At 35.5% G+C, this 24,454-nt stretch overlaps 1 protein-coding gene across 2 annotated transcripts in view; it reads right to left on the minus strand.

Moving 5' to 3' along the window:
• The window catches only part of LOC117785621 (rap guanine nucleotide exchange factor 4), a 55,337-nt gene extending 33,382 nt beyond the window's left edge, over window positions 1-21,955 (minus strand). The window contains exons 1-4 of one of the 2 annotated variants that reach the window (XM_034623724.1): window positions 21,626-21,955; window positions 19,534-20,172; window positions 14,412-14,554; window positions 14,194-14,288 (exon numbers count right to left, since the gene is read on the minus strand). In XM_034623724.1, the coding sequence (XP_034479615.1) occupies window positions 14,194-14,288; window positions 14,412-14,554; window positions 19,534-19,568 (273 nt within the window). In that variant the 5' untranslated portion in view covers window positions 19,569-20,172; window positions 21,626-21,955. Of the gene's footprint in view, window positions 1-8,497; window positions 9,301-14,193; window positions 14,289-14,411; window positions 14,555-19,533; window positions 20,173-21,625 lie in introns of those variants that run through there. The other variant, XM_034623726.1, reaches the window with a different exon arrangement.
• Between the last annotated feature and the right edge of the window lie 2,499 nt (window positions 21,956-24,454).

The raw sequence follows: 24,454 nt of genomic DNA on the forward strand, positions 1-24,454 counted from the left end.
TTTTGTTCAATTTCACATGATTTTTTACAAAAAAATGAAAGGTCTCAGAATCAAGTTTAAAGTGTTGTTTTATACTAATTACGATATAAAGAGTTGATTAAAAGTGAAAACTTGAGATTTAAAATTTTGAATTTTCGAAATTTCAAAGGGGGGACCCTTAGCATCAAAATCGAATCTTGGTCGAAAATAATTAAATTTTCTAAATGAACAAAAATTTAATACAGAATGTATTTAGAGGCCAAATCATGACCAAAATGACATTCCGTTTGAAAATCTATTCAGTTTTCATCAAGTTATGACAGTTGGAAGTTGGACAACTCTTTGACTTAGCAACTTTACCACAACCGTACCGGTACAAACGTTTCGGTATTCGGTTCTTGACAGAGAATTTTCTTTCGGTTACGGTTTCAGTTTCGGTTCTTGAAAAGAAACGGTGTTATTACCTGGATAAAATGTATGGAATTTAAAATAAAATTCATAAATATCTCTCAATTAATATTTTACAGGACTTTAATGGGGTCTAGATCTAAATTTTCGATAAATCTCATGACAATAAATGTCTTAAGAATGTGCACTCACTATTTTTAAAATAATTGTAATGGCACCAATGGATTTAAAGAACTTTTTATACCCTGCAAAAATTTTATTTCTTCATTCTCTAACATTCTTTGCAAAGTGACATTCGATTATTTACAGGATATTTAAAATAAGGTGCCACAATTGTATCTGAACTTGTATCTGCAACTGAAACTGCTGCATTCAGATAGACATGCAGCTGATTTGATGCTGCTGGTTTTTTGTTGTTGACTTAGTTGTCTGCCAAGCTGCCAGCAACACAGACAAACAATTGCCTTCCCTCCGCTCTCAATTTACCTTATACCCTAAAGTCTTGAGCTGAGAGGCGTTGCTAATTACGCAAACTCAGGCTTCAGCATCTCTTTTGGATTCATGTAAACAGTCAGCTAATTGTTTGGACTGCAAAGGGGAGGCAGTGAAAGAGAGGGAGTGGAGGGTTAAGAGCAGACAAGCTGAGACTGAGACTGAGACTATAGGAGGTGTTAAGCCCGCTGCGAAGACAGCTCTTTTAAATGCAAATGCCAGAAAAAGGGTCGCAACATCTTAGCCTCATCTGCAGCTCAAGGTGTGCGCTGTCTTTCTAGATGTCACTCTGTCTGTCTCTCTGACTGTCTGTCTGTGCCTAGCATAAATTAGTTTTGTTTGTGTCTGGCAACTACCCCCGAGCAGTCACTTTAAACAAATTGTGAATTGTGAGCTGTGAATGGGGAGTAGTGCGCATTTCCTGTATGTTGTATGTTGTGTGTTGTGTGTGTTGACAAAACGATGCTCTGGCAGCAGCATCAAGACTCTGCCACATTATGTAAATTTCAAAAAAGCGAAATCACAATAAGAAATCCGCATCATGTAAGAAGAAGTGATTACCCATTTTGACTTCAAATACGTGTCCCAAAAGCAAAGGCTCAAGGGCAGGCCAATGCCTTTTATGAGCATATAAATACACACTGACACACACAACACATACACACATCTCACATTCACATTCACACACAGGCACTGCAGCTGAGCATAGGCAAAGGGGAAAGGCAAAAGGCAAAGGCAAAATCCAAAGGCAACTCAAGTCAAGTCGAGCAATTGTTGCTTAAATTGGATGGCGTTGGCTTCGGCAATAATAATAATAAAAAAAAAATACCATATATGTATAGGTATAAGTACATTGTACATTGTACATGTACTGTGCGTGTGCGTTATTCTCAATTCTCTTTTTGTGGGATTTTGTCAATTGCATGTGGCAAGGCAGCCAGGCAAATTGAAGTTGCCTTCCTTCCGGTTTCCGTTGCAGACAAGCCCAAGTTTCCCTATATGCGCATATCAATGATAAAAACGTAATCAGAGCCCAATGACACTTGACATGTAATTAAACGCCTTTCAGCAGCCGCTTTTAAAGCACATTAAGGTTTGTAATTGAAAGCTTTATGATATGGTTAGCCTTTGTTGTCAGCTTACGAAGTCATTAAATGTTTAAGCTATGATATTGTAATTCGAGGGGTAGCTTCTTTGAAAGCTCACTAAAACTTTATGCAGAAAGGTTTTTAATATGTGACTTTGCTACTTACTTTTATTAAAATAAATCAATTACATTTATCTGGAATTTTGAATATTTTTTTCTAATAGCTTTGAACATGTCATAAATAATCTGTCATCAGCAGCTTTAAAAGCTCATTAGAACTTAAAATTTAGGCAATAATTTTTTTAAAACAATTTCAAAGCAGCAGCCATAATTAATTCAAACATGAATCTTAAATCTTCCAATCTAAATAGCTGTGTGACACTTTCAGCTAATGTCATTTGTGACATTTGACAATTGAAAATCGTACTTAATGCTGCTACGAATAATTAGCTGCCAAACAACATCGACAAAGTACACACACATACAAAAGCGAATGCTGTCAGTGATTCGTCTGTGAGTGTGGTTTAAAATTGCCAGGATATCAAATGGATGTGACATCAGCTGGGAGAACTGCACGACTTGTCGCCTGACAAGTTCATCTCATGAAATGCTGATTGACTTCCCCATGTGACATATGCGTTATTCGGATTCGGATTGTTTGACATAGCAGCAAGCTCGATGGCGCGTGCTCGATGGGCCAAATGGGGAGCCACTGTGGCGGCTACTTAATATTGATTCGATGCTCTCATTTTGCTACAATTTGCACAATTTGTGAGAACAATAAAAATGCTTGCATGCATCCAAGTATGTGTGCAACTACGAGTATGTAATATTATTTATTATGTATGGAAGTGTTTTCTACATTCGTGAATCGATGACAAATTCATTGAGCAACTTGCAATAAAAATTAAACTCATAGAACTGACAATAAATGACAGATTGACTGGCTGACTGAATGACTGAATGTTTCTGTTCAGGGTTAAGCAAATTACCCAGTCGACCCAGTGGACTTGTTTAACCAAGATCGAGACCACAACTGAAACAGAAACAGAAACAGAGACCGGACATTTGCTTGACAAATGATGATTTATGTTGTCGCTTGTCGCTTCTCGATTCACTCGCTGACTCTTTGACTCTTTGACTCTTCTTCTTGCAACAATAACGCAATCTGAACTTTTTACGATGCTACAAAACGAACGTAAAGCAAATTTCTGGGTTATTGGGTGATAAAATTCTCGATTTTAAATTTGTCGCATAAGAAAAGTGAGAGCCAGCGGCCAATAAAAGAAAAGTAACTGCGGCATACTTTTAGAATCAAGGGAAAGCTGAAACCGGAAAAAGCTTCGTGAAGTACAAAAAATGCAGAAATAAATTCTGAAAATGAGGTTAACCCTTAGGACTAAAACAAATAGTTATAAAAGTCGTTTCAAATGAATTATTAGCGCATGTGAAAGAACAAATGGAGCGAAAAAATTCTGCTTATAAAAGTTTAGATACTCTTACGAGTGAACAATAATTATAATAAATATTTAATTAAAAAAAAGATAATTAACAAATATTTATCTCATTTCAATAGAGATATTATTTTTATGTATACTTGATTTACATGCAGAATCATTCAACTAACTTGTTGTAGAAGTCGGCTTAATTCTTGTTAGTGTAATATAAAAAGGATAATACCCAAAATGGCTGCAAAATCAACATAATATTTATTATTTGGGATACGAAATTGCGATATTATTACTCGTCCGTAATTCTCACTAGGCAGAGAAATCCCCCCACAATCCCCTTCATTCACCCTCAGCTGCTGTGTAAGCCCGGCTGCATAACTCAACGCGTTTATTTTCGTTAACTGAAATTTTATTAGGCCACGTTGTGCCGCATAGCAGACATAAACATGTGCGCCGCATAGGCATAAAAACCCAAACATATTTCAACAGGCCAAAGACACAGATACATATGCACCAAATACATGTATGTAAGTGTAATATGGCCAAAAAGGTTGAAAATCGATATGTTTTGACTGTGGCTGAAGTACACGCTCATTTTAATGGTAAGAAAAGAAGTAGGAATAGCAAAATGCATATTACAATTACTTTAAATTATCGAGAACTTGGGTAAAGAAAAAATAATATTCGTAGAATTGAAACTATAATTAATGCAAGTGATTTTTGATTGTTCGACTTTGTGAATCAATTTAAAATAAAAGTGAATTGAGAGACTAGCAAACACTCCTAATATACAAACTCAAGACTCTTTTCTATTTTGTTTAAGCAGCCAAAATCCATAAACTTTCAACTTTACCTTTTTTAATTTCATTTTTAAAGTACAATCATTTTTGGTGATCATTTAAAATTGTATTATTATATAAATGAAAATTAAATAAATAATTTTAATATACCCTAACACTCTGATTACTGTGCACAGGGAATTCGAGTCTATATATTAAATTGCTACTTATTGATTTCTTGCCTCGTCTTCTACTTTTACAGCAACAATTGTGCAATTGATTTTGCGTTTGTCTTTTATGATTCAGTGGCAAAATCTTTTGAAGTTGTCGCTACCAAAGTGGCTCTCCAGCTCTCGGGCTCTTCAGCTTTCAGCTTTCAGCCAATCTCTGATGCTGTTATGACCCCAAATGCAAATGGAGCACAGACGCTGGGGAAAACAAACTTTTGCCTGGCAGAAAAGAAATATTGTTTAAATCAATTCAGCGCATGCAACGCAACTCAATTTGATTTCATTCATTTTTCTCTTTTTTTTTTTTTGTTTGTTTTATTATACAAATATTGATTTTACTCGACAGAGTTTTATTTTATTTTTCAGTTGCTTCAAAAATTTGTTTTTCTAATTTGCGGAAAGCAAAAAGTTAGACGTGTTTGCTGAGTTTCTTAAATTTTTCCAAGCGTTGCCAAAAAAAATAACAACATTTCGCATGGCACTGAACTTGACAAATGTCGGGGGCAAGGTTAACAAAAATCGGCCTCAAATATTTCCTCATTCGAGCTTCGACATTCAACGCCTCCATTTGTCGTGTCATGTTGCAAATTATTATTCATTTGTTTGGGCAAACAGAGGGTAGCTAAGCTTAACCATAAAATGAGTAATTCTTTGAAATTTTTGAATGATTGATGGAAATTATGTGTCCCGACTGTCTGTTAAATTAGATGTGCTTAAGCGAGCTCATTTAATTATGCTTTATTTAAATTATATAAATTTAAATTTAAAATAGTATTTCTTAAACGTTTCTATAACATTTAAAGTTATTATTTGTCAACTGATTTTACTTTGTGCTAAATATTATTATAAATACAACAGCATTATAGTGTATTTCAGCTTCGACCTAGCTTAAATAGATTATCCTTGTTTTTTTTATGCCAGTTTCGTATTTATGGTAATCGACATCAAATGCTGGCATTAAGCTTATTGGCATGGAAAGCAGTCGGAGTCGCATATATAAATGTTTTCATACGCTGATTGTTGTTTTTGTTGTTGTTGTACTTGTGTTTGTTGCTGTTTGTAGGCCTCACAAACACAAACACACACCCACACACCACAAATACGCTTTTGTAGAATTATTGTGGATATATCAGAAATTTGCATGTGTTGGAGGCGGTTTTTCATATTTGGCTAAATTTGGACACGTTTTGAATTTGAACGTGCTCAAAATTACGAGCAACACGTTTTTCGCTTCTTCTCTTTCTCTCTCTCTCTCCCTCTTTTTTGGCATTCTGTTATTTTGATAATTTTTTTGCTCTAATTTGTTTGTTAGCAACGACAATACAAGATTTAGTTAGCGCGTATTTTTAGCACCTTATCAGACATATTACGAGTATTTGCATAATTTGTGGATGGTTTTTCTACTCTCATTTTTTTCTGCATAAATTTGAAGGTTTTATGGCACATGTGACGAGCTTATCTAATGAATTGTTTTTGAAGGTCCGATAAAGCAAACAAACTAAGCTTTTAGCACATACGATTTCAGGTTTATCTAATAAATTGAAACATTCGAAATTTGGTTAAATCAATAATTGATAAGCTACCTGTTGGTTGATATCAATATACAATTAGATGCTCCGTTTAATCTGTAATCAGTAATTAGGTAGAACTCAAATAAGTTAACTATGCAAGCCAACAATTAATTGAAAGTAGTGAATAATTAGTATATATTAGGAATTCAAAGTTATTTTTATTGATCACAATTGTAACTTCAAAAAATGAATTACCAAAACTAGTTAATTTTTTGGGCTTGAAGATGTTTTAAAATTTTAATTTCAGCTTATTATTTTTATTATATCCAATAACAATATCAAGTAATTTTAAAGAAATTGATAGTGCATATAGACAAATAAATATTTTTAGATGCTTAGACTTCTCACAATTTAATTTCTTACAAAAATCTCTAGACATAAAAGTTAATTTCAATTATCTTACAATTAATCTGAATTATTTTGCTTACTAGTATACTTTTATTAAACTTATTTTTAGTTGAAGAAATTGATAATTGTTTATTTTCAGCTAATTTAATTGTTTTAGTTGTCTGACAAAAACAACAAAAACATTGTGTAGCAATTAGCAAACTTTAAATTGCATGCAACATTTGCAAGCGAAACTCTCAATCAAATGATGAGTGAGAGGACTCAGCTGTTGGTTTTGAGTAAAATTAAAGGGGTATGTATGTACATATATACTATGTGATGAGAGTGTGAGAAAGTTTATCCAGCACTCTCCTGATGTTCTTTTTGGGCCATGTGGTGGCGGGAAATGGAAAAATTCTGAGCAGCTTTTAGCTGTTGAGAAGCAAATTAATAAAGCTAAAAGTATACATACACACACAAGTACAATATGTGAGTTGTTGTTGTGAGATAAAATAATATAAAATGTTGTTATTTTGATAAGCGCGGCATAAACATTTCATGTGCATACACCTCGACTAGCCACAAGCTGTGTTGGGGCATGTGGCAATTTTATTGCAGCCCACCCACGCACACACACTCTCACTCACACACACACACACATACACATACTTTTACATATATATAGCCTATTAAAGATTATTAAAAGCGCCTTGATCTCAGTTGGTCCTCCTCTGTGCCCTCTACAGTGCCTGCTGTTGCTGCACGCACGCAAACTTATTGATCCATAAAAAATATAAAACATGAGCATTATTAGTATTTGATGTGCCTGAGAGAGCAGCAGCAGCATCATCCACTTAACAGGGCTTGAACAGCTCCAGGGCGGGTGGAAAATGTGCATCGAAGATGAATACAGATATTGCCACTAACGCACCTTTGACCTTTGCCAAGGTTGTTGCAACACAACAGCTGCGACAGCTGAACTCACAACAATCTTTGCAGGTTGTTGCTTCATTTTCAAAGACCACAATCTCAAGCATATTAATTAGTTATCATCAATGTTAATTAAGAAAATCACATAAATCTCAATAATATAGATTTTATTTCGATGGCAATCGTCTTTTATCGATGATCAGGTGATAATCATATATCTTCATATGCTCGCAACATATTCTTCTTCTTCTTTATTTATTTTATTTATATTTTTTAGGTAAAGTCGTGGGGCTGATAAAGCCGTTGTCTCGGTCGACGCCATTCATCTTGTTGCCTGCTTTGTTTATTCATCTATGCATTTTTATTGACTGGTTGGCAATTTGGTTAGCCAAGTACCAAAGTACCATCAATCATATTCATAGCAAGCGCCTTTTCTTTCAACATTTTTATGCCCCTAAGCAATGAAATTGTTAAAAACGGGTATAATTGGATTATGTCCAAGTCGGTAACAGACAATTCAGGAATTTGTTCTTTAACCAACGGAAATCAAATTAAATAAATCTGTCTATAATATCTACAGATAATAAGTCGAATTTCCTGTCTCAAAATAAATAAATATTACTATTTATAAAAAATTTCTATATTTAAAATTTCGTCAAAATATTAATATAATCATTGGAAATTAATATATCCCAAGAAAGTATGTTTACAGAGTATTTTATAGTTTTCTAATCTCGTCTTTATTTAAATAAATTTGATTCCGGTTGAAACAAATGCAGAAGTAGCTAAAGTGACAGTTGAAATCATTCAAACATGATATATTTATTGGATCTATTATGCAAATCGAATTGAATGCGACATTTGTTAGGATTATAAAACATTTTAAATAATTCATTGAATCAGCTTAACATAAATTATGCATATAGATTATGAGAAAAAATTGCAGATGGGGTAATTTCAAAGAGAAAGGGAAGATGCATATTTTATATAATTTTTTGAAAGTTTTTTTTGTGTACTTTTAATTATTGTTTCTGTAGCTGTATCTTTTTCTTAGTCATTCAACCGGAAGTGCTAATAAATTCCCTGACTGCCCACTGTCATAAGTTGACTGCTTGAGTCAAGTTGGCAGACAGAATACTTATACAGCCCACTGTCTGAATCAAGTTGTTTTCTTATCTTTCAATTGTTTTTAAGGTAAATTCCATTATCGCATGTGAAATAAACAAACAAAATAATTACAAACCTAAAATCCATTCTTTGTTGAAATCCATTCGTTGATGCAGCTGTTGTTTAACTTCAACTATGCTTTGATTTTGATTAAATTTAAATTTTTTTTGATAGTTTTGTTAGCCTTTGTTTCGATAAATGAATGAACTCATAAATAATTCACTTGCATTTGTTTACGTTTTTGCGTAGAAATGATTGCGTTTAAACTCGAAAGATATATATTTAGGCCATAAATTGTTAATCACAATTATACTTTTGTTGTTGCATAAACAATTGCAATGCTTTGCACTCGTTGCTGTTGTTGTTTTGGTTGTTATTGTTGTGTTTACACTTGTTTCGTTTTCGTTATTGGCAATGCAACTCGTACAGGTATTTCGATAGCATTTGCAGCCATAATAATTTAACTGCTTTATTTTCGCATATGCTTGGTTGTTGTTGTTTTCCTTTTGCTAAATAAATATTTACACACGCAACGCCGAATGAGGAACGTGGAACGTGGAACATGGAACGTGGAGCTTGTAACGCCCGCGCGTGGTTTGAACGACGCCCACGTTGAAGATGTTAATGAAAAGACGACGAAAACGACGCCTCGCATGCGGAACACTCGTTAACTTCGATTACTTTGAATGTAAAGTGAGATAAGCTATTGCTATATGGCCAGACTATATAGCAATGCCTAGACCACAGATACGTGCAGCGCGTTTCTTTGCCGGCGCCCAAAAACTGAATCTCAATCTCAATCGGAACCTGAGACTGAAACCAGACCGACGTGTAACCGACTCTCGATTCAACTCGACTCAACTCGTCTCGTCTCGAGCGAGTTGTGTGTGCGCTGTTGAAGTGTTCAACACGTATTAATTTCTGTAGCGGCAGCTAAAGTATCCAAAAGATACATTCGGCTGCGCACAAGCGCATGTATTCATACGACGACATACGAATATACTTGTATTCACTTTTTTTTTTTTTGTTTTGTATGTGGGCCTACTCTGAAATGCGACGGCGACTGCGACTGCGACTGCGATCAGCAAGAGATTAACGCAACTTGTTTGACAGAAGAGTCAAGACGTGAGCATATTGCTCTGATTGTTGATTGTTGATTGTTGACTGTTTACATTTACATTTCCCCCAATCTGTGTTCCTGTTTCTGACTCTAGTGTCTCTATTGTGGCATCACTTTTAATGAAAAGCGACAAATTGTTGTTATTGCTGTCTCAAGTAGCCGCCGTAGCTGGAAACATTTGTCTTCAGTGTGTTTGCTTGTCAAACACAAGTGATAGGCATAATCTTCAGCAGCCAACAAATGGCAATGACACCAGCTGAAAGTGATACTTGAGCACTTTAATTAAACTAGCGAAAAGTATAACTTAGCACTTTATGTATGTTTCAGCTTCGAAGAAAGTTTAGGCAAATTCAATTTGATATTTGCAGATTTCAAGCTCTTTAAATGCTGTTCGTAAAGCTTATAATTTAATTCGTAATTTAATGTAATTTAAATACGCTTAATTAACTAATTAATTTATAATACATTTTTTTAGTCTTGATGCAGTTTTGATGCAGTTGGCAAAGAAACGATTACTAAGTATAAAATTAAGTTTAGAATTAAAATTAAAATTAATATTAAATATAATTATGAACTGTAAAGAATAAAATTAAAATTAGTTAATTTAGTTTCTCAGTCTAGATTACAGATTAGGATACTTGGAAGCTTTCAGTTGCCTCAAAAAATACTCAAATAACTATCAAGTAAATCAATTTTTACTATAAAATGATTTGAAGATGTTCAAAAAACATTTTAGTAAAGTTTTTCCGCCGTTTTCCACTAAAAATTATAATGTTTTGAAATCTTAATAATTGGTTAAGCTTTTTAAAAATTATTTTGTTTGCTTGAAGCTTAAATTAACTTTTAAAGATAAGCTAATTAATGATATGGTTTATTCATATAAAAAATTCTCAGTCAGCTTGTGTCATTGCACCATAATCAACCATAATATTTGTGTTCTTTCTATTTATTTCTGCAGTTCCTCTTTGACTGTCTAACAACTCATTCAGCTTTCAGCCTTTCTTTCAGATATACGACTATTTGCACAGCTATTAATTGGCAGTTAGTGTGTGCAAATGTGTTTAATTAAGGCAAATGATTAGATAGACCAAAGGAAATTGCCAGTCTCTCTCACTGTTAACCACTAACGAACTGACTGAGCCACCAATGAACTCACTGACAATTGACGTGCTTCTAGCTGTAAACACTTTTTGATTAACGACTTTCAATCTTTTGTCTGTTTCTGATTTTAATTCTTATTCTGATTTTGATTACAGCTAAGAAATGTCGATTTACAGGTTTTTTTTTTTTCTTTTCAAATATGGTCAACGGTAGATGCAAATGTTGGCCATAAAATCGGTCAAGTTGGCTAAGCGCTTTTCTCATAGCTCGACTTATTAACTAATTAAAGATTTCCAAATGAGGCCGATGTCGATGACGTTGACGTTGCCCAAAAGAGGAAAAAAGTATTTGTTTATTTGTTTGTCGGTCTGTCTGTCTGTCTGTCTGTCTGCCTGTCCGACAGTTCAGTGTGGCAATGAGGTTTGGCTTTTTGGCCAAAAGTGGAATGCTTCCGGCTTTTTAGCGACAGAGACGGAAATTGCTCGCGAGGCTGTGGAAGCTGCATTATTAAAATCGGTTTACTATTTCTCTCTCTGTCTATCTCTTTTGAAAACGCTCTTAACTTGCTCTAGTTTTGAATTTTAATAGAATTTCTCTGAAATGTGAAACCCGCCAACAGTTTCAACTGTGAACTGTCGCCCACAAAACGCTCGTTGACAATTTTTTCTATGCTTTCTCTAGTAGAAAAGTCGTAAAGCTGCTAGTTTTGAACACCTACAGTTTAAAATGTATCTGAACTTGAAAATAAATGTGCAGCTCGTGTTGGGTGGCCAACAATGGAACGAAACGAAACGATTCGATACGATACAATACCAAGATAGCAAACGATACTCTATCAAGAGGAAGTTGCTGGGCTGCCTAATGACGCCTAATTATATGTGGGTTAAGTAGTTTTTTTTTTTTTCGAAAACATTTTCATTAGTTTGATGAGTTTAGGAAAAACATTTTAAACATACACGCCGCAGCGAGGCTAATTTGATGGCCAGGCGGTGCCGGCTATAATTATATCATAATTTTAATTGGAGCCGTGTCAGCAACAAACACACATATACATAGAACAAAGATTAATTGTGTAATTTGAGACAGCTACAGGCAAGCAACAAACTAATAGATACAAGATACTAGATACAAGATACTCAGCAGCTAAGTTGAAGGCCGCTGCACTGCAAACTTTAATGTTATTCAATTATAACGGCTTATAGGTGCTCTAATTAGTGCCTGCAGCCACGCCCCCGCCTTCACCTCCGAACAAGCCCTTGACTTGGCAGACAAGTCAAAACGGAGACTCTTATAAATGTATTGCAATTTGTATCTGTTGCCGACCGCTTCTCGTACTCGAACTCGTATTTCATTAGATCAAAATTAGCTGACGTGAGTTCAAATCATCAAGCTGGCAAACACCCACCTCTCTCCTTTCCCCCTGCTCTGTCACGTGAGCTGGGAGGGAAATCCGGTTGAGCGGAACTCACACCAAATGGACGCTGACTGCAAGTCGCACATAAATTTGTTTTTATTTCGAAAAATATTTCAGCTCGCATCGTTGTCTACTATTTTTATGATATTTTTTTTTTTGATGATGAGTTCACTTTGCCCCCACTTCCCCCTACCCCTCTCATCATCTCGCTATCAGCTGCGGCACCACTCGAAATTAATTGTGTGGCTATTGATAGGTCTACACTCCTCTGTCGTCTGTCGTCTCGTCTCCCCCCCTCCCTTTTTGTTATGTTTGCTCTTGTTTGTTGTGAGCTTGTGCTCAGGTTATATTTTTTTTTTTTGGTGGCTTTTCCCTTCTTCAAATTTATATTTAGCCCGTGAAATGAAATTGGGTTTTGCGTGTCGCACGCTACACAATCCATCGTGCAACTTCAACTTGCGCGTCGCTCATTCATTAAACTTGCCTTGTTTTAGTTCATCTTCTTTTCATTTTTATAAAGTGTCAAATACAGTTTCTGTGTCTCTGCGTTTCGGCTGCTCATCCAAGTTTGTACTCCCAGAACATTGCCTACAGCCCGCAATTTTATGCATAATTTATGACTCTGTAATTGCCGCTGCTCGCCACTGGCAAATTCTCTAATGTTTTTCCCTCTAAATAAATCAAGTGAAAAATTATGCAAATGCGTTCTACGAAATTGGGTCAGTAAAATGACTCGGACACTGAACGGGAGCAGTTTAACTAAGCTCAGGCTTTTTATATTGAGGATTTTTATTCAATTTTACGCGTGATTCAATATGGGAAATTGCGTTAAAATTTTATAAATTGAAATTAACCAAATTTTAATGCGAAATCAATGAAAATTTAAAGAATTAACAAAAACAGGTATGAGAAAATTCCAAAAAAAAAAAATTATCGAAAACAATTAAAAATACTTTAAATTAAAAGCTAAAACTGACTAGATTCACTTTTGACAACACATTAATTATGAATTAATTTATCAAACTGATTTAAAGTAGTTCTTAAATTAACTAAAATTTTATAATGAACAAATTCAAATAACCAACTATTGTATAAAATACATAGAGACCTTTTCAAATGAAAATTAAATCCTTTGGCAATTGAAATATAAATAAAGAAAACTTCTCAAAAATAGGAACATTTGTATTGAATTTTTGGCAAGTGCAAATAATGAGAATTAACTTTTTGAAATGTTCACAGTCAAACCAATGGCAACCGCAGCGCTGATTAGCTTTGAGTTTATGTTACCAACAAACGTCCTTCATGGCCCACTTATTCATAAAGCTCAAATTTCTATTGCACAAACTACACCACACACTCATATACACACACACACAATAGCACATGGCTTGGCCTGTTGAAGAACCTATTTCAATTAGCCGACACCTTTTGGATCCACAATCGCTGAAGGGACCGTGCAAAAAATGAACTCGACCATGTACTGAGCGAGAACCAGCAGCAGAAGAACCAGCAAAAATGGCATCGACAGGCTGTAAAAACGACTGGCCAATATCCGTGCGGAAATTAATGTGCTGTGGCTGCGGGTCCGGACAAAAGCAGCAGAAGCAGAGAAAAAAATTGGGAAAATAGAAAAAAGAAAAATACAGAGGTATTGTATGGAGGGGATAATGGGGAGACTGAGGCATGCCACAAGGATCTGAATGCACAATGCTGCTGTCAGCAGTTTTGGGGACATAACGACAGATAAAAGGCAAGCCGCAGGGTTATAAACCATACACACACACACACACACTCATACACAAGCGCACACAAAACCCACTTGGCAATTGAAACGACATATTGAACATGCAATCCTCGAACCCGCAAACTGTCCCCTCTGCGTTTCCTCCATCGTATTCAGCTCATCCATGCATAACAATTTTTTTGCGCTACAGACTCGTATTCCGTTCCGTTCGTATCCTGGGTATATAATCGCCATCAATTATATTGTTCAAACTGTGCATTGTTTTCACATGACATGACAGCAGGTTTCGCTAGTAAACCGTCTGACAATGGCCCGACACTATCCCACATTCCATGGACTCCATATATTTTCAATACCTACTCGTATACATTCCATATTTATGGGTGCACTTACCTTGCCATCGGCATCGGAATGCGCGTGGTAGCGCACCTCCAATGAGCCACCCAACACCGCATACCAGAACCGTCCTTGTTCCCCAGCGCGAAAAACTACAGAGACAGAGCGGATAGAAAGGAAATGTTTGAAATATTATTACATAAACTCACACTGATGAGGAGTTAAAAAATTGATTGGGAAAAAGGCTACATAATTAATGCATTAATGCCACTTACGTGTCACGCCCTTCTCCAAGTCCTCGTAGAAGCCGCACATGGCCAATTGCTGCAAGGCTGACCCTGGCAGGCGACACAGCGGCTCCACGCGACGCAACCGACAGGATATTAGTTCCACATCACGTAGGTTCCGATCACAAGGACTGCAAAAAATAAAGCACAAAAACAACATAAAAATGCAATGTAAACAAACCAATTTAAAGAGCATTTTCGATGGCAATTTTTGCATATATTTAAATATAGTTTCATTTTGTCGCCGTTTCTTATTTTAATTCCTAACACTTATCAAATGAGCGACCCTATTTAAATATTTCATATTTTAAATTTCAAAATTTGTTTATTTATTTTTCCATTTAAATTGATTTTTTGACTTTTCACGATGTAATGGGGAAATGTTAATTCGTATTTGTCAAATCAGCTGAAAACTTAGGAAAAAAATAGTAAATGAAGATTAGGTTCTGACCTATGAGTAGTAAAATTTTTTAAATAATGTCAGACTGTATAAAAAATTGTACCTCACATGTTACTTCCACTTCCAAAATTGTGAACTTCAGATATTTCCACTTATTTCCACTCTTTTGCTTTTCACCAGATGTAATTCTGACTATCACAGTTACAAACGAAGTATTATTGCACTTGATACAATTGCATAATCTCAATTCCTAATTCTGCGAATGCAAAATAAAAATTTATGAACTATTTAAATAAGAACTGCGAGCATATCGCTTGTAGAACAATAGAACCTAATAGACTTCTCAGAAATAAATGCACAAAGGACAAAATGATAAGGAAAAAAAATGGTATGAGATTGGAAAAGGGAAAGGGAATGAGTATTTGCAGTATATAAATCAGTGCCATTCAAAGAACGCTCGTTTGTATTTTGCTGCGAGTGGACAAGGCCAAAGAAAATATGAAAAAATGCCATCGAAGGAAATGCAAATGCAAAATACAACAAGGCTAAAATTAAAAAAAAAAAACAAATTTTACAATAAAAAAAGAAATTGAATGCCATTTGGCAATGGCTTGTGCTCAAATGAAATATGCAAATATTGGTCGCTCTCTTTAACTTTCTTTCTGTTATTTTTATTCAATGTTTTTAACATAAAAATGCATAAATAAATACTTATGAGAATGGGCCAAGCAATAGGACACGTAGCCGGAAAGGGATGTTTGTCTAAAGAAAATAAAATAAGGGTAAAAGTCGAGAAGAGCTAACAACTAATTGCAAAGTGTTCAACTTAAGAAAAGTTTATTTTCGGTTCTTGTTATTGTTCGCTTTAGGGAGTGGCTAAAACTCATCTGCCACAGATTGTGGCAATGTGTTGAAAGTATTCATCTTGTCTAATGCCATGTTGAACAACTATTGACACCAGCTAACTGTGTAATTTAAATGCTTAACTGTTTTGCGAAAACACATGAATGAGCTTTAAAAAGAAATGTAAGACTTGATTAATACTGAAATCTTTGATATCAGCTTAAAGCACTTACTGATTGCATTTATTCACAGATTGTTGGGAAAGCTTGTTTTAAAACACCTTAAAACGGAGAGCTCTGTTAAATAACCACCTTTCTTAGCTATGGTCAGGTTGGAAAAATTTCTAGGCACTTGGAAGCACCTAAAAAGTTTATGTTATACTTTTTATAGCTTGAAAAAAATAATTTTTAAAAAATTATTTGCGGCAAAGTTGAGCCTAGAAAATCACTCAAGATCCTTGTTTGGAAATGAACACATTGTTAACTGTTTAAGACTGCTTCAACAAGTATTTTTCAACAGGAATTTATGGCTTTGTTTATGCAGGAATAATGTAAAGTTTAAGTACCACTTTCTTATTGTTTCTACTTTTTGCGAAAGTTCAGCTGCATTTAAGAATTTATAAAAACAGTAAAAGAGCAAATTGACAGACATTCTCTTTCTCTCTCTCTCTCTCTCTCTTTCTGTGTCTCTTTTTATTTGCCTCTTTTTCCTTTTACTCTGTCTGCTCGTAACTGGAATCTTTGTATTCTTAGCCTAATTAAAAATTCCATAAAGCCGTCAGAGGAAAACAAGTGAAATTTTATTCTAAATCAAAACCAACAAAGCAGCTTTTGAATGAGTTTTACATTGGAGAGAGTTTGTCTGTGTGTGTGTGTGTGTGTTTGCCAGGAAAGCTACTTTAATATTGTAGTGTCTACTTTTTGGCGCTGGCGCTCAATAACTTTTGCCAGCCACTGTTGAAGGTGAGCTGTATGGCCGTCTTTGCCTCACTCATACATAATTTATAGGCCACGGCTGTATAAGGGCCCACAGCGACTGGGCGTTGGTTGTTGTCGTTAACCAAACAGCGGTACGGCTAAGTGCCATGTCTACATGGTAGGATGTAAAATGCAGAAAAGGAAGCGGAGAATTGGGCATAAGGAATGGGGAATGAGGAATATCCTCGTAGGGCTGGCAAAACCGGAAGCGCGTTGAGGCACACGCTCGCGGTCTCTTGTTGTTTATTATAATAGCATTTTGTGGTTTTACAAAATGCAAAGCTGCTTTTTTATAATTGCCATGTAAGCAACAAGCATAGCCCGACAGCATAAATAACTTAAATTTAACATTAACTTTAAGTTTAGTTGAGTTGAGTAGAGTTGAGTTGAGTTATCTGCATGAAGCTCTTATCGAGCTGCACACGTGGCGTATGATAAATATGCGGCAGCTCAACCTCAGACAAAGTCAGTGTGGAGAAACGAGCTTCGATGCCATCATCAATATCAATTGCCAGCAGCCACCTCGGCTATTCTCTGGATATCCGAATCATTTTACTCTCTTTCCAGATTCACCAAATTGCCGCATTACAAGCCAAAGAGATTTGCTTGCGTGACTTTGCAACAGCAGCCATTAATTTTCAGTAAATTAAATCATTTATTTTGTGGCAATTGCGGTGCGACAATTTCGAAACTTTGTCGTTGTTTTATTGCCCTTCCTCCGTTTGCAGCATTTACTTGTCTCAAAAATGCAAATTAGTTTCTAAAGAAAACTGAAACGTTTCAATTATGCATAAAAAAATACTTGTATATTCTTTTGTTTAAGCTGCAAGTTGCAATTGCTGAACGTGATGTTTATTTCAAGCGACGTGCAAATAAAATTGTTGGCATCCAAATGCGGAAAATACAAATATTTGCTCGATATACACACACATACACACAAAATTACAAAGCAAACAATGTGTATGTGTGTGCTTAGAGTCCTTTGCTCTTGACCTTTTTTGCCAGCTGACCTGACCCTGTGTATCCTTTTGATTTCGGCAGGTTGCTGTTCATTTAAGCCCGACTGCCAGCGGCTAAAGCTCTGATTGATTGCAGGGGGCGTGGGGCGGTGGGCGTGCCTTTGGCTCAGTCACGCCCCTAGATATCCTTTTATTGCAGTTATTTCAAGACGTGAAAGCATTTTGCACTGAAATACAAGTAACAGCTGCTGCTTTCTCCCTTAAAACCTCAGCGTTTAGCCCATTTTCTAGGCCGCCACTTGTATTAATGATGCCTGGCTCTGCAACTGCCACAAACATGAGTAGTTAACTCTACTTGTTATACCCTGTATAGAGTTTAAAGCAGCTGAACAGGCTGGAATGCTTTTTAATTAGAAAATATATTTTTTTAAATTCTTATGAGCTGAGTCTTCTATTCTATAAAAGATTGAGTTGATTACTACTTCTATAGTAAAGAGTATCCTGTCAGTCGAACATTCTTGCATTTGCCTAGAAGCTGTACATAGAGTAAACATTATCGTTTAATCGAATCTTACTCTTAAGCACTACATAATCAAGCATCTATTGAAGAACATTTTATGTGCATTTAAACAAGATGTCAACACTATATAACAGACAACTTTTGAACTGACACTAAAATACTAGCTAAAAGGGCAATAAAATTACTTTATGCTTACAGGGTATTATATCAGCGATCACACTTTAATAATTCAAAAAAATGTGCATTCTTTTACCAGAAACACATCTTCTATTAAAAATAATTCATTCCATTAAATCATTTAAAATTACTTTAGAGGGTATACTGAAAGTCGGTCACTGTGAATTTAAATGCCCGCAAACAGTACTTTAAACAGCTTGTAATGAGCACAATCTTCGCTTGAGTGCGGCCCTTGAAAAATTGAATCCCTCCAATTTCTATTTGAGCTATTTGCTGCCTCTCAATTTTCGCCGCTTCAGTGCGCTAATCAACTGGAAAGGACCGTGCTAGGACTCGAGATTGAAGCAAACACTGAGATTTGAAAAAAAAAAAATTAAAGTGAAGAGAAAAGAAGAGAAGAGAAAAAGTGACCAGCAGCTTTGTAATATAATTGCATTTAGCCCAAGAATAGAGCTTTAAATTTGGCATTGTAATTTAATAAAGCGTATAATTTGAAGCAAGCCGTGTCCTGCATTTGGTTTTGGATTTGTTTGTAGCCTGAAACTTGGTTGCCAGGACCTCTTGATTCCCCCCAAAGGTTGTCAGCTGTGTTGAAGCGTGAATTAATGGCAGATACAGCTGTTGCCTTTTCACAGATGAATGTCGAGCATGATATAAACATTTTAAATATTACGTATACGTATTTTCTTTCTTGCATGCTCACAAGGCAAAATAACATTTGCCTTAAGTTTGGAACTTAAAATTGATTTGAATAAATACGATAATTTTAAGCTTGAAATAACTTGACAATTGGACTGTTATTTATTTTATAGTAATATATCACGCTCTGTCAGAACTTTTCCAATAATTTGCAACTTTTGTTTTGAGAAATAAAATTTGTTTCATGCTTCGCAAAGGATGAAAAATAAAGCAATTAAACTAAGCAGCAGAAGAGAGGCAACTTCGATAACAGAAACTGCAACTAAAAGGTGGTATTACCGGAGCATTAAATCTAAAAGGATGCTTAAAGTTGGGCTTAAATCATTTTGTGATAGAGACATAAACAAGTCAAGAAGAAAATAGAAGAAAATGAAGAAAATATAGAATAGAAATGGAACCTTTTATTTTGAGAATATAAGAGGATGGAATATATATTCCTATTGACATAAATTTACATACAAATTAACTATCCATTTCTGACCATTTTTAATGAAATTATTTGATTTATATAGTTAAAATATCTTTGATAACTTACCGTTTGTCCATGGCAGTTATCCATTCCATTGCCATTTTGATATATTTGTTATATAAATTGTATTAGCACTTAATATATTTTGAGATTATTATTTTTTTTTAATTATAAAAATTTAATTTTGTTGTTTTGCTTTTTCGATAATAATTCAAAATCGAAATAAAACTTTGATGCTCGACCACGCCACAACTTTTGAAGATGGTTAACGCAAATTGTAAGTGTAAGGATATCCAAATGTCCTTGGCCAAAGAGCACGTAAATTGTTCGCGTCAAATAAATGTTGCATTTCAATGCGCTTGAAAAGAAAACGCCGGAAAAGTTGTGGCCCAACTTAAAAGCTGATTGTGTTAACAGCACTCAACGTAGTTTTTTAATTTAGGATTTCTTTCAGAATTGCATTAAATAAAATGTAAGACATTTTAGTTATTGTTTCTTTTGGTTTGTTTGTTTCACACACTCGCGATGAATGAAAACCGTCAGATACAATGACAGTTAACAATTTAAACAAATTACAATTGTTTGCGCGATTTCGTTTCGTTTTTCAACTGAATTTACGTTATTCATTGGCCATTTCGTTAATTGGCTTAAACGCGTCGTGGCATAAACATGGCTCCAAGTGGCTTTCTGCTCTCTTGGCTGCAGCTGTAAATGAAGTTGTTAACAGGATTAAATTGGGCTAATGACACAATCTTAATGTATACAATAAATGTATGTAAGTGTACAAGGCAGGCAAAGAAAAAGCTAAAAGGCATAATAGTTAAGAGGGCTTTAACAGCACCAAATGCAGCTACAAATCTATTTTCTATTTGCTTTGTCACAAATGAAAAGCAAACTAATGCTTATTGTTATTCTTTCGAGTCCTTTCGAGAGCTGTAAAGGGTTCGCTCACTACATGTGTGCGAGTCTGTGAGTGTGTGTGCTAATGCGGCTGTCAGTTGCCTAGAAGGCTTAATGCATGTTGGCCCTAAACAAAGCAAATGTTTTGTATGTTATCACAATAGTATGAGTCTCCTCTCTATCTCTATTCAACAGAGTTGTTGAAAAAACAAGAGGCGCTGACGTATGACGCATATGACGTTGCTTTCCACACTGCGTATACTTGACATGTTGTGCAAGCTGTTCGCTTAACTAACTTTCGATTGAGAACAAAGGCTGACAGGTATGTAACATAATATTATATATGTAAAAGATATCTGTTATTATGTAATAGTGCCTTCCATCTCAATATTAATCAATTCGAATTCGCAAAATCCACAGCTTCAACTGTAATTATGCCAAACTGTTTCCTTATACAATCAAAGTGCCTTTGTGTATGCTACAATACATTCAACGTATATCAATTTACTGCCTCATTGAATTTGTAGCTCACTTCGAACAGAAATACCAGGAAAAATTGAGGAAAACTATCGGAAATATGTTTTGCCATTGCTGTTATCATTGTTATCAACACAACGCTTGTGTGGGTGTATTCTGATAGCAGCCTTATCAAATCTCTACACTCTCATAGTTAGTTGGAAAAGACGACAACAGTTTGCTGAGTTTTCACTGTAGTTCGTCACAGCCAAAATGCAATTAGTTTGATGCAACTTTTGCAAATGTAATTTAAGTTTCAACTGCCAGCTGCAGTTGAACTAATTGAAGTCCAACAAAAATAAAAGAAACGCAGAAATACGAAGAAGTTAAAGAAACGTCTGTAGTACTTACGTGGCAATATCTCAATCCTGGACGACATCGGCCAGAGCCGGTAGATATAATAGATAGTGAAAATGATAATCAGGAATGTAAAGCAATAAAGCCGAAAACTCAAATCGTTTAGAATGTTATAAAGCGCCTCGTTCAACATGAATTGGAATATTTATGTCGGAGGCCTAAGAACTACAAGCTCAAATAAATTATTTACAATATAGTTTGGAAAGTGATGTTTAATAGGTTTTGGTTTGGTTAGTATTATTTTGGATAATGCATAGAAAGTGCGTGCAAAATGGTTAATATTTGGAATTATTGTTGAAAATAGAATGCAATTATTATATACAGCTTTCATTAGAGCATAGCAATAACTATGTATTTTACTAAATATTGTAACTAGATTGTTTACCGAATTTATTTATTTGAAAACACTGTCTTGATTCAAAAAATATATCGCACGTTCGTTGTGTTCAAGAGTTGACGACGAACTGAGAACTCGACACAAATGAAATATCGGCACGCGTTTCGAAAATTTATTATTTAAATTATTTCGATTTTTATTTCACTGAATATTAAAAACCATTTATTAATTTTTTTTTTTGTAATAATTTTTTTAATTTCTTTATATTATTTCAGAAATTTTTAGTTTGTTGTTTTTTTTTTGGCAGCGCTCGCACGTCCGTTACGTTTATTAGTCGCGTCGCAACTGTTTTGGCCGAGAGGCGAGCCAAGTTGCCGAGCTGCCAAATTGCCGAGCTGCTCAATTCACCATCAATTCGGCAGCTAGAAGCTGCTTCTGGCCAGGCATCCTGCGCCTAACAGGTGAGTTTTTTCTCCGCTGACAGCTGGGCTACCTATTTGTGTTGTGTGGTTCAGGTGTGGTGCGGGTGGTTGGCTGGCGGTTGGACTCTGTTTTCGGTGGTGAAAATTACTCATTGCGATGACTGCAGTGTTGACGGTTGCGGTGCGCATTTTAGGTTTTTTTTTGTATGTGTTTTTCTTCATATTTTGGCGCGTTTTTAGCAACAAGTTTGACAGTGGTTTGAAACTCATTTTGTTGACACATAATAAAAACTTACCGCTAAAGAGATGCATTTTATTTTAAAGGTATCTAAATTGAATTTATGTAAAGGAATTTAATTTAAGATGATTTCATATTTATTAGAAATTAAATATGGACTACTAGCACTCAAAATATAAAATATGGCTTCAATATTTTTTTCAAGCTTGATAAAAATAATTTCTATTCAATTCTCTAATATTTTTAATTTAATTTGAATTATTTATTTTATTTCCACTATAGAAACTTGCTAAATTCTAATTCGCAACATGTTGCTGCCACATCAGTTTTGCCTCTCACGCTTTCGCCCTCGCTCTCTCCCTTTCTTCTCTCTCTCCCGCTTTTTATTCGCTGTAGTTTTCTCTGGCTGCTGCTGTGCAACAAACTGTTGAGCGCTCATTTGGTGAGTCGACGCAATGGCGCAGCACTTCAACAGTTGCTATTCTACCTGCCACCCCCTTTGGTATCCCCCCTATCCCCTATTTTCAGACACACTGCTCCCCCCGCTCTCCCCCTGTCATATCTCTCAGCCTGCTGTCAGTCAGTCGCATGCGTGAATTGCACATGAAAATGAAATCGCGCTGCGAAACAATCAAAGTGTCAATTAAAATATGCACAATAATAACAACAACAACAACAACAGGGAGAGTAACAACAACAACAACAACTTAAGGAAATTGTATCTTTTGTATGGTCAGTTTGCTTTGATCCATCAAGCAAAAGTTGCCGCCAGCTTTTAAGGAAACTGCCCAAAGGCCCAAGGTGCGATTGTGAATGTGAATGGGAATGTGAATAATGTGAGTGTAAAAATTGTCGCTGTGGTCGCTGCAGCAATATTTACAACACTCACGAGTGCCTTTACTTCCGCATGAATCATTTGCCGCTACTCTGCGTATAAATTCCTCGTTATACTCTAGCTGAGGGTATTATAATTTTGTCCAGAAATGTGTAACGTAATAAATTGAGAGATTCCTTTTTGTTTTTAAAAATATGTTAACCAATTTCACCAAATATACACGGTATGCTGTCTTATACATCTTGACCAAATATGGTTAAAATCGGTCCATTATATCATGCAGCTCTCATAGGAGCATTTAGTTGCCATTTAAATTCAAAGCTCCGTAAGCATATCAAATATTCCACGTGTCAAAGGTAAACTGTCTGTCTTGTTTTTATTTTCTCTTATTTCTCTCATTTCCTTTCCCATTTTCCTACTTGACAGTCGTAGGCCTGTCCCGTTGTCCTTTCTCCCAGCACTTTTTTATGAGCTGTCGTCGTCGTTTTTGGCCCACTAGACACTGGCAATGTCGTTGGTATTTCGGCAGCTTTAACAATGAAATTCCAGGCATTTAATGGGCTTTTACTCGTACTTTGCCTGTTGAATTTCATCAGGATTTTGTTGCTATTGTTGTTGTTGTTGTTGTTGAGGCTTGCATGCATGTTGGGGATCATCATGGCCATAGATGATGATATTCCCTTGACTGGCGTTAATTATGATAAATGTGCTTCTAATAAACTTTGTAGCTGTGTGTAGGCGACGCTGTCATAAGGTCTTAATAATGTTTGGTAACTGACCGTGTCCCAGCAACAACGTCTAGCGTTCTAAGCCAACTTCCGAGCCACGTTAATGCATTTTCTTGTCGTGAAAACTGTGCTAATGGCATTTCCTGTACAACTGGCCATTAGCACACAAAATGACGTTAGTTTAAGTTGTTGTTGTTATTGCTCCTGCTGTTGTTGTTGTTAAGCTGATGCAGTTGTTGTACGTGTCCAGGTGAAAAGACAGTCCACGACAGCAGAGAGTCAAGTGTTCGATCGATGAGTCAGTTGGCAAGGCACGTGTTCAAGCCATGATTGCCAGTTGATGTCATTTAAACAGGCTTTATATGTGTAGATGTGTATGTGTATGTGTGTGTGTGTGGGTTGGTCCAAACACTTAAGTCAATGCGCGTTGCATTAATGCTTATTCAATCATCGTTTAACGCAAATTACCTATTAAATCGAGCCTTAATATATATCTGTGCAAATTATGGCAAAGTAATTTGATTTAACCATAAAATGGCTGATAAATGCCCTGCAGTAATCGAACGCCCAACAAAGTCTGTGTATATGAGTATTAAATTTAAGCATTGTTCACGTCAAGTACACATAAACAACAACAATACAATGAAACATATA

Source organism: Drosophila innubila (assembly GCF_004354385.1).
Source record: "Drosophila innubila isolate TH190305 chromosome 2R unlocalized genomic scaffold, UK_Dinn_1.0 1_C_2R, whole genome shotgun sequence".
NCBI classification, from domain to species: Eukaryota; Metazoa; Arthropoda; class Insecta; order Diptera; family Drosophilidae; genus Drosophila; species Drosophila innubila.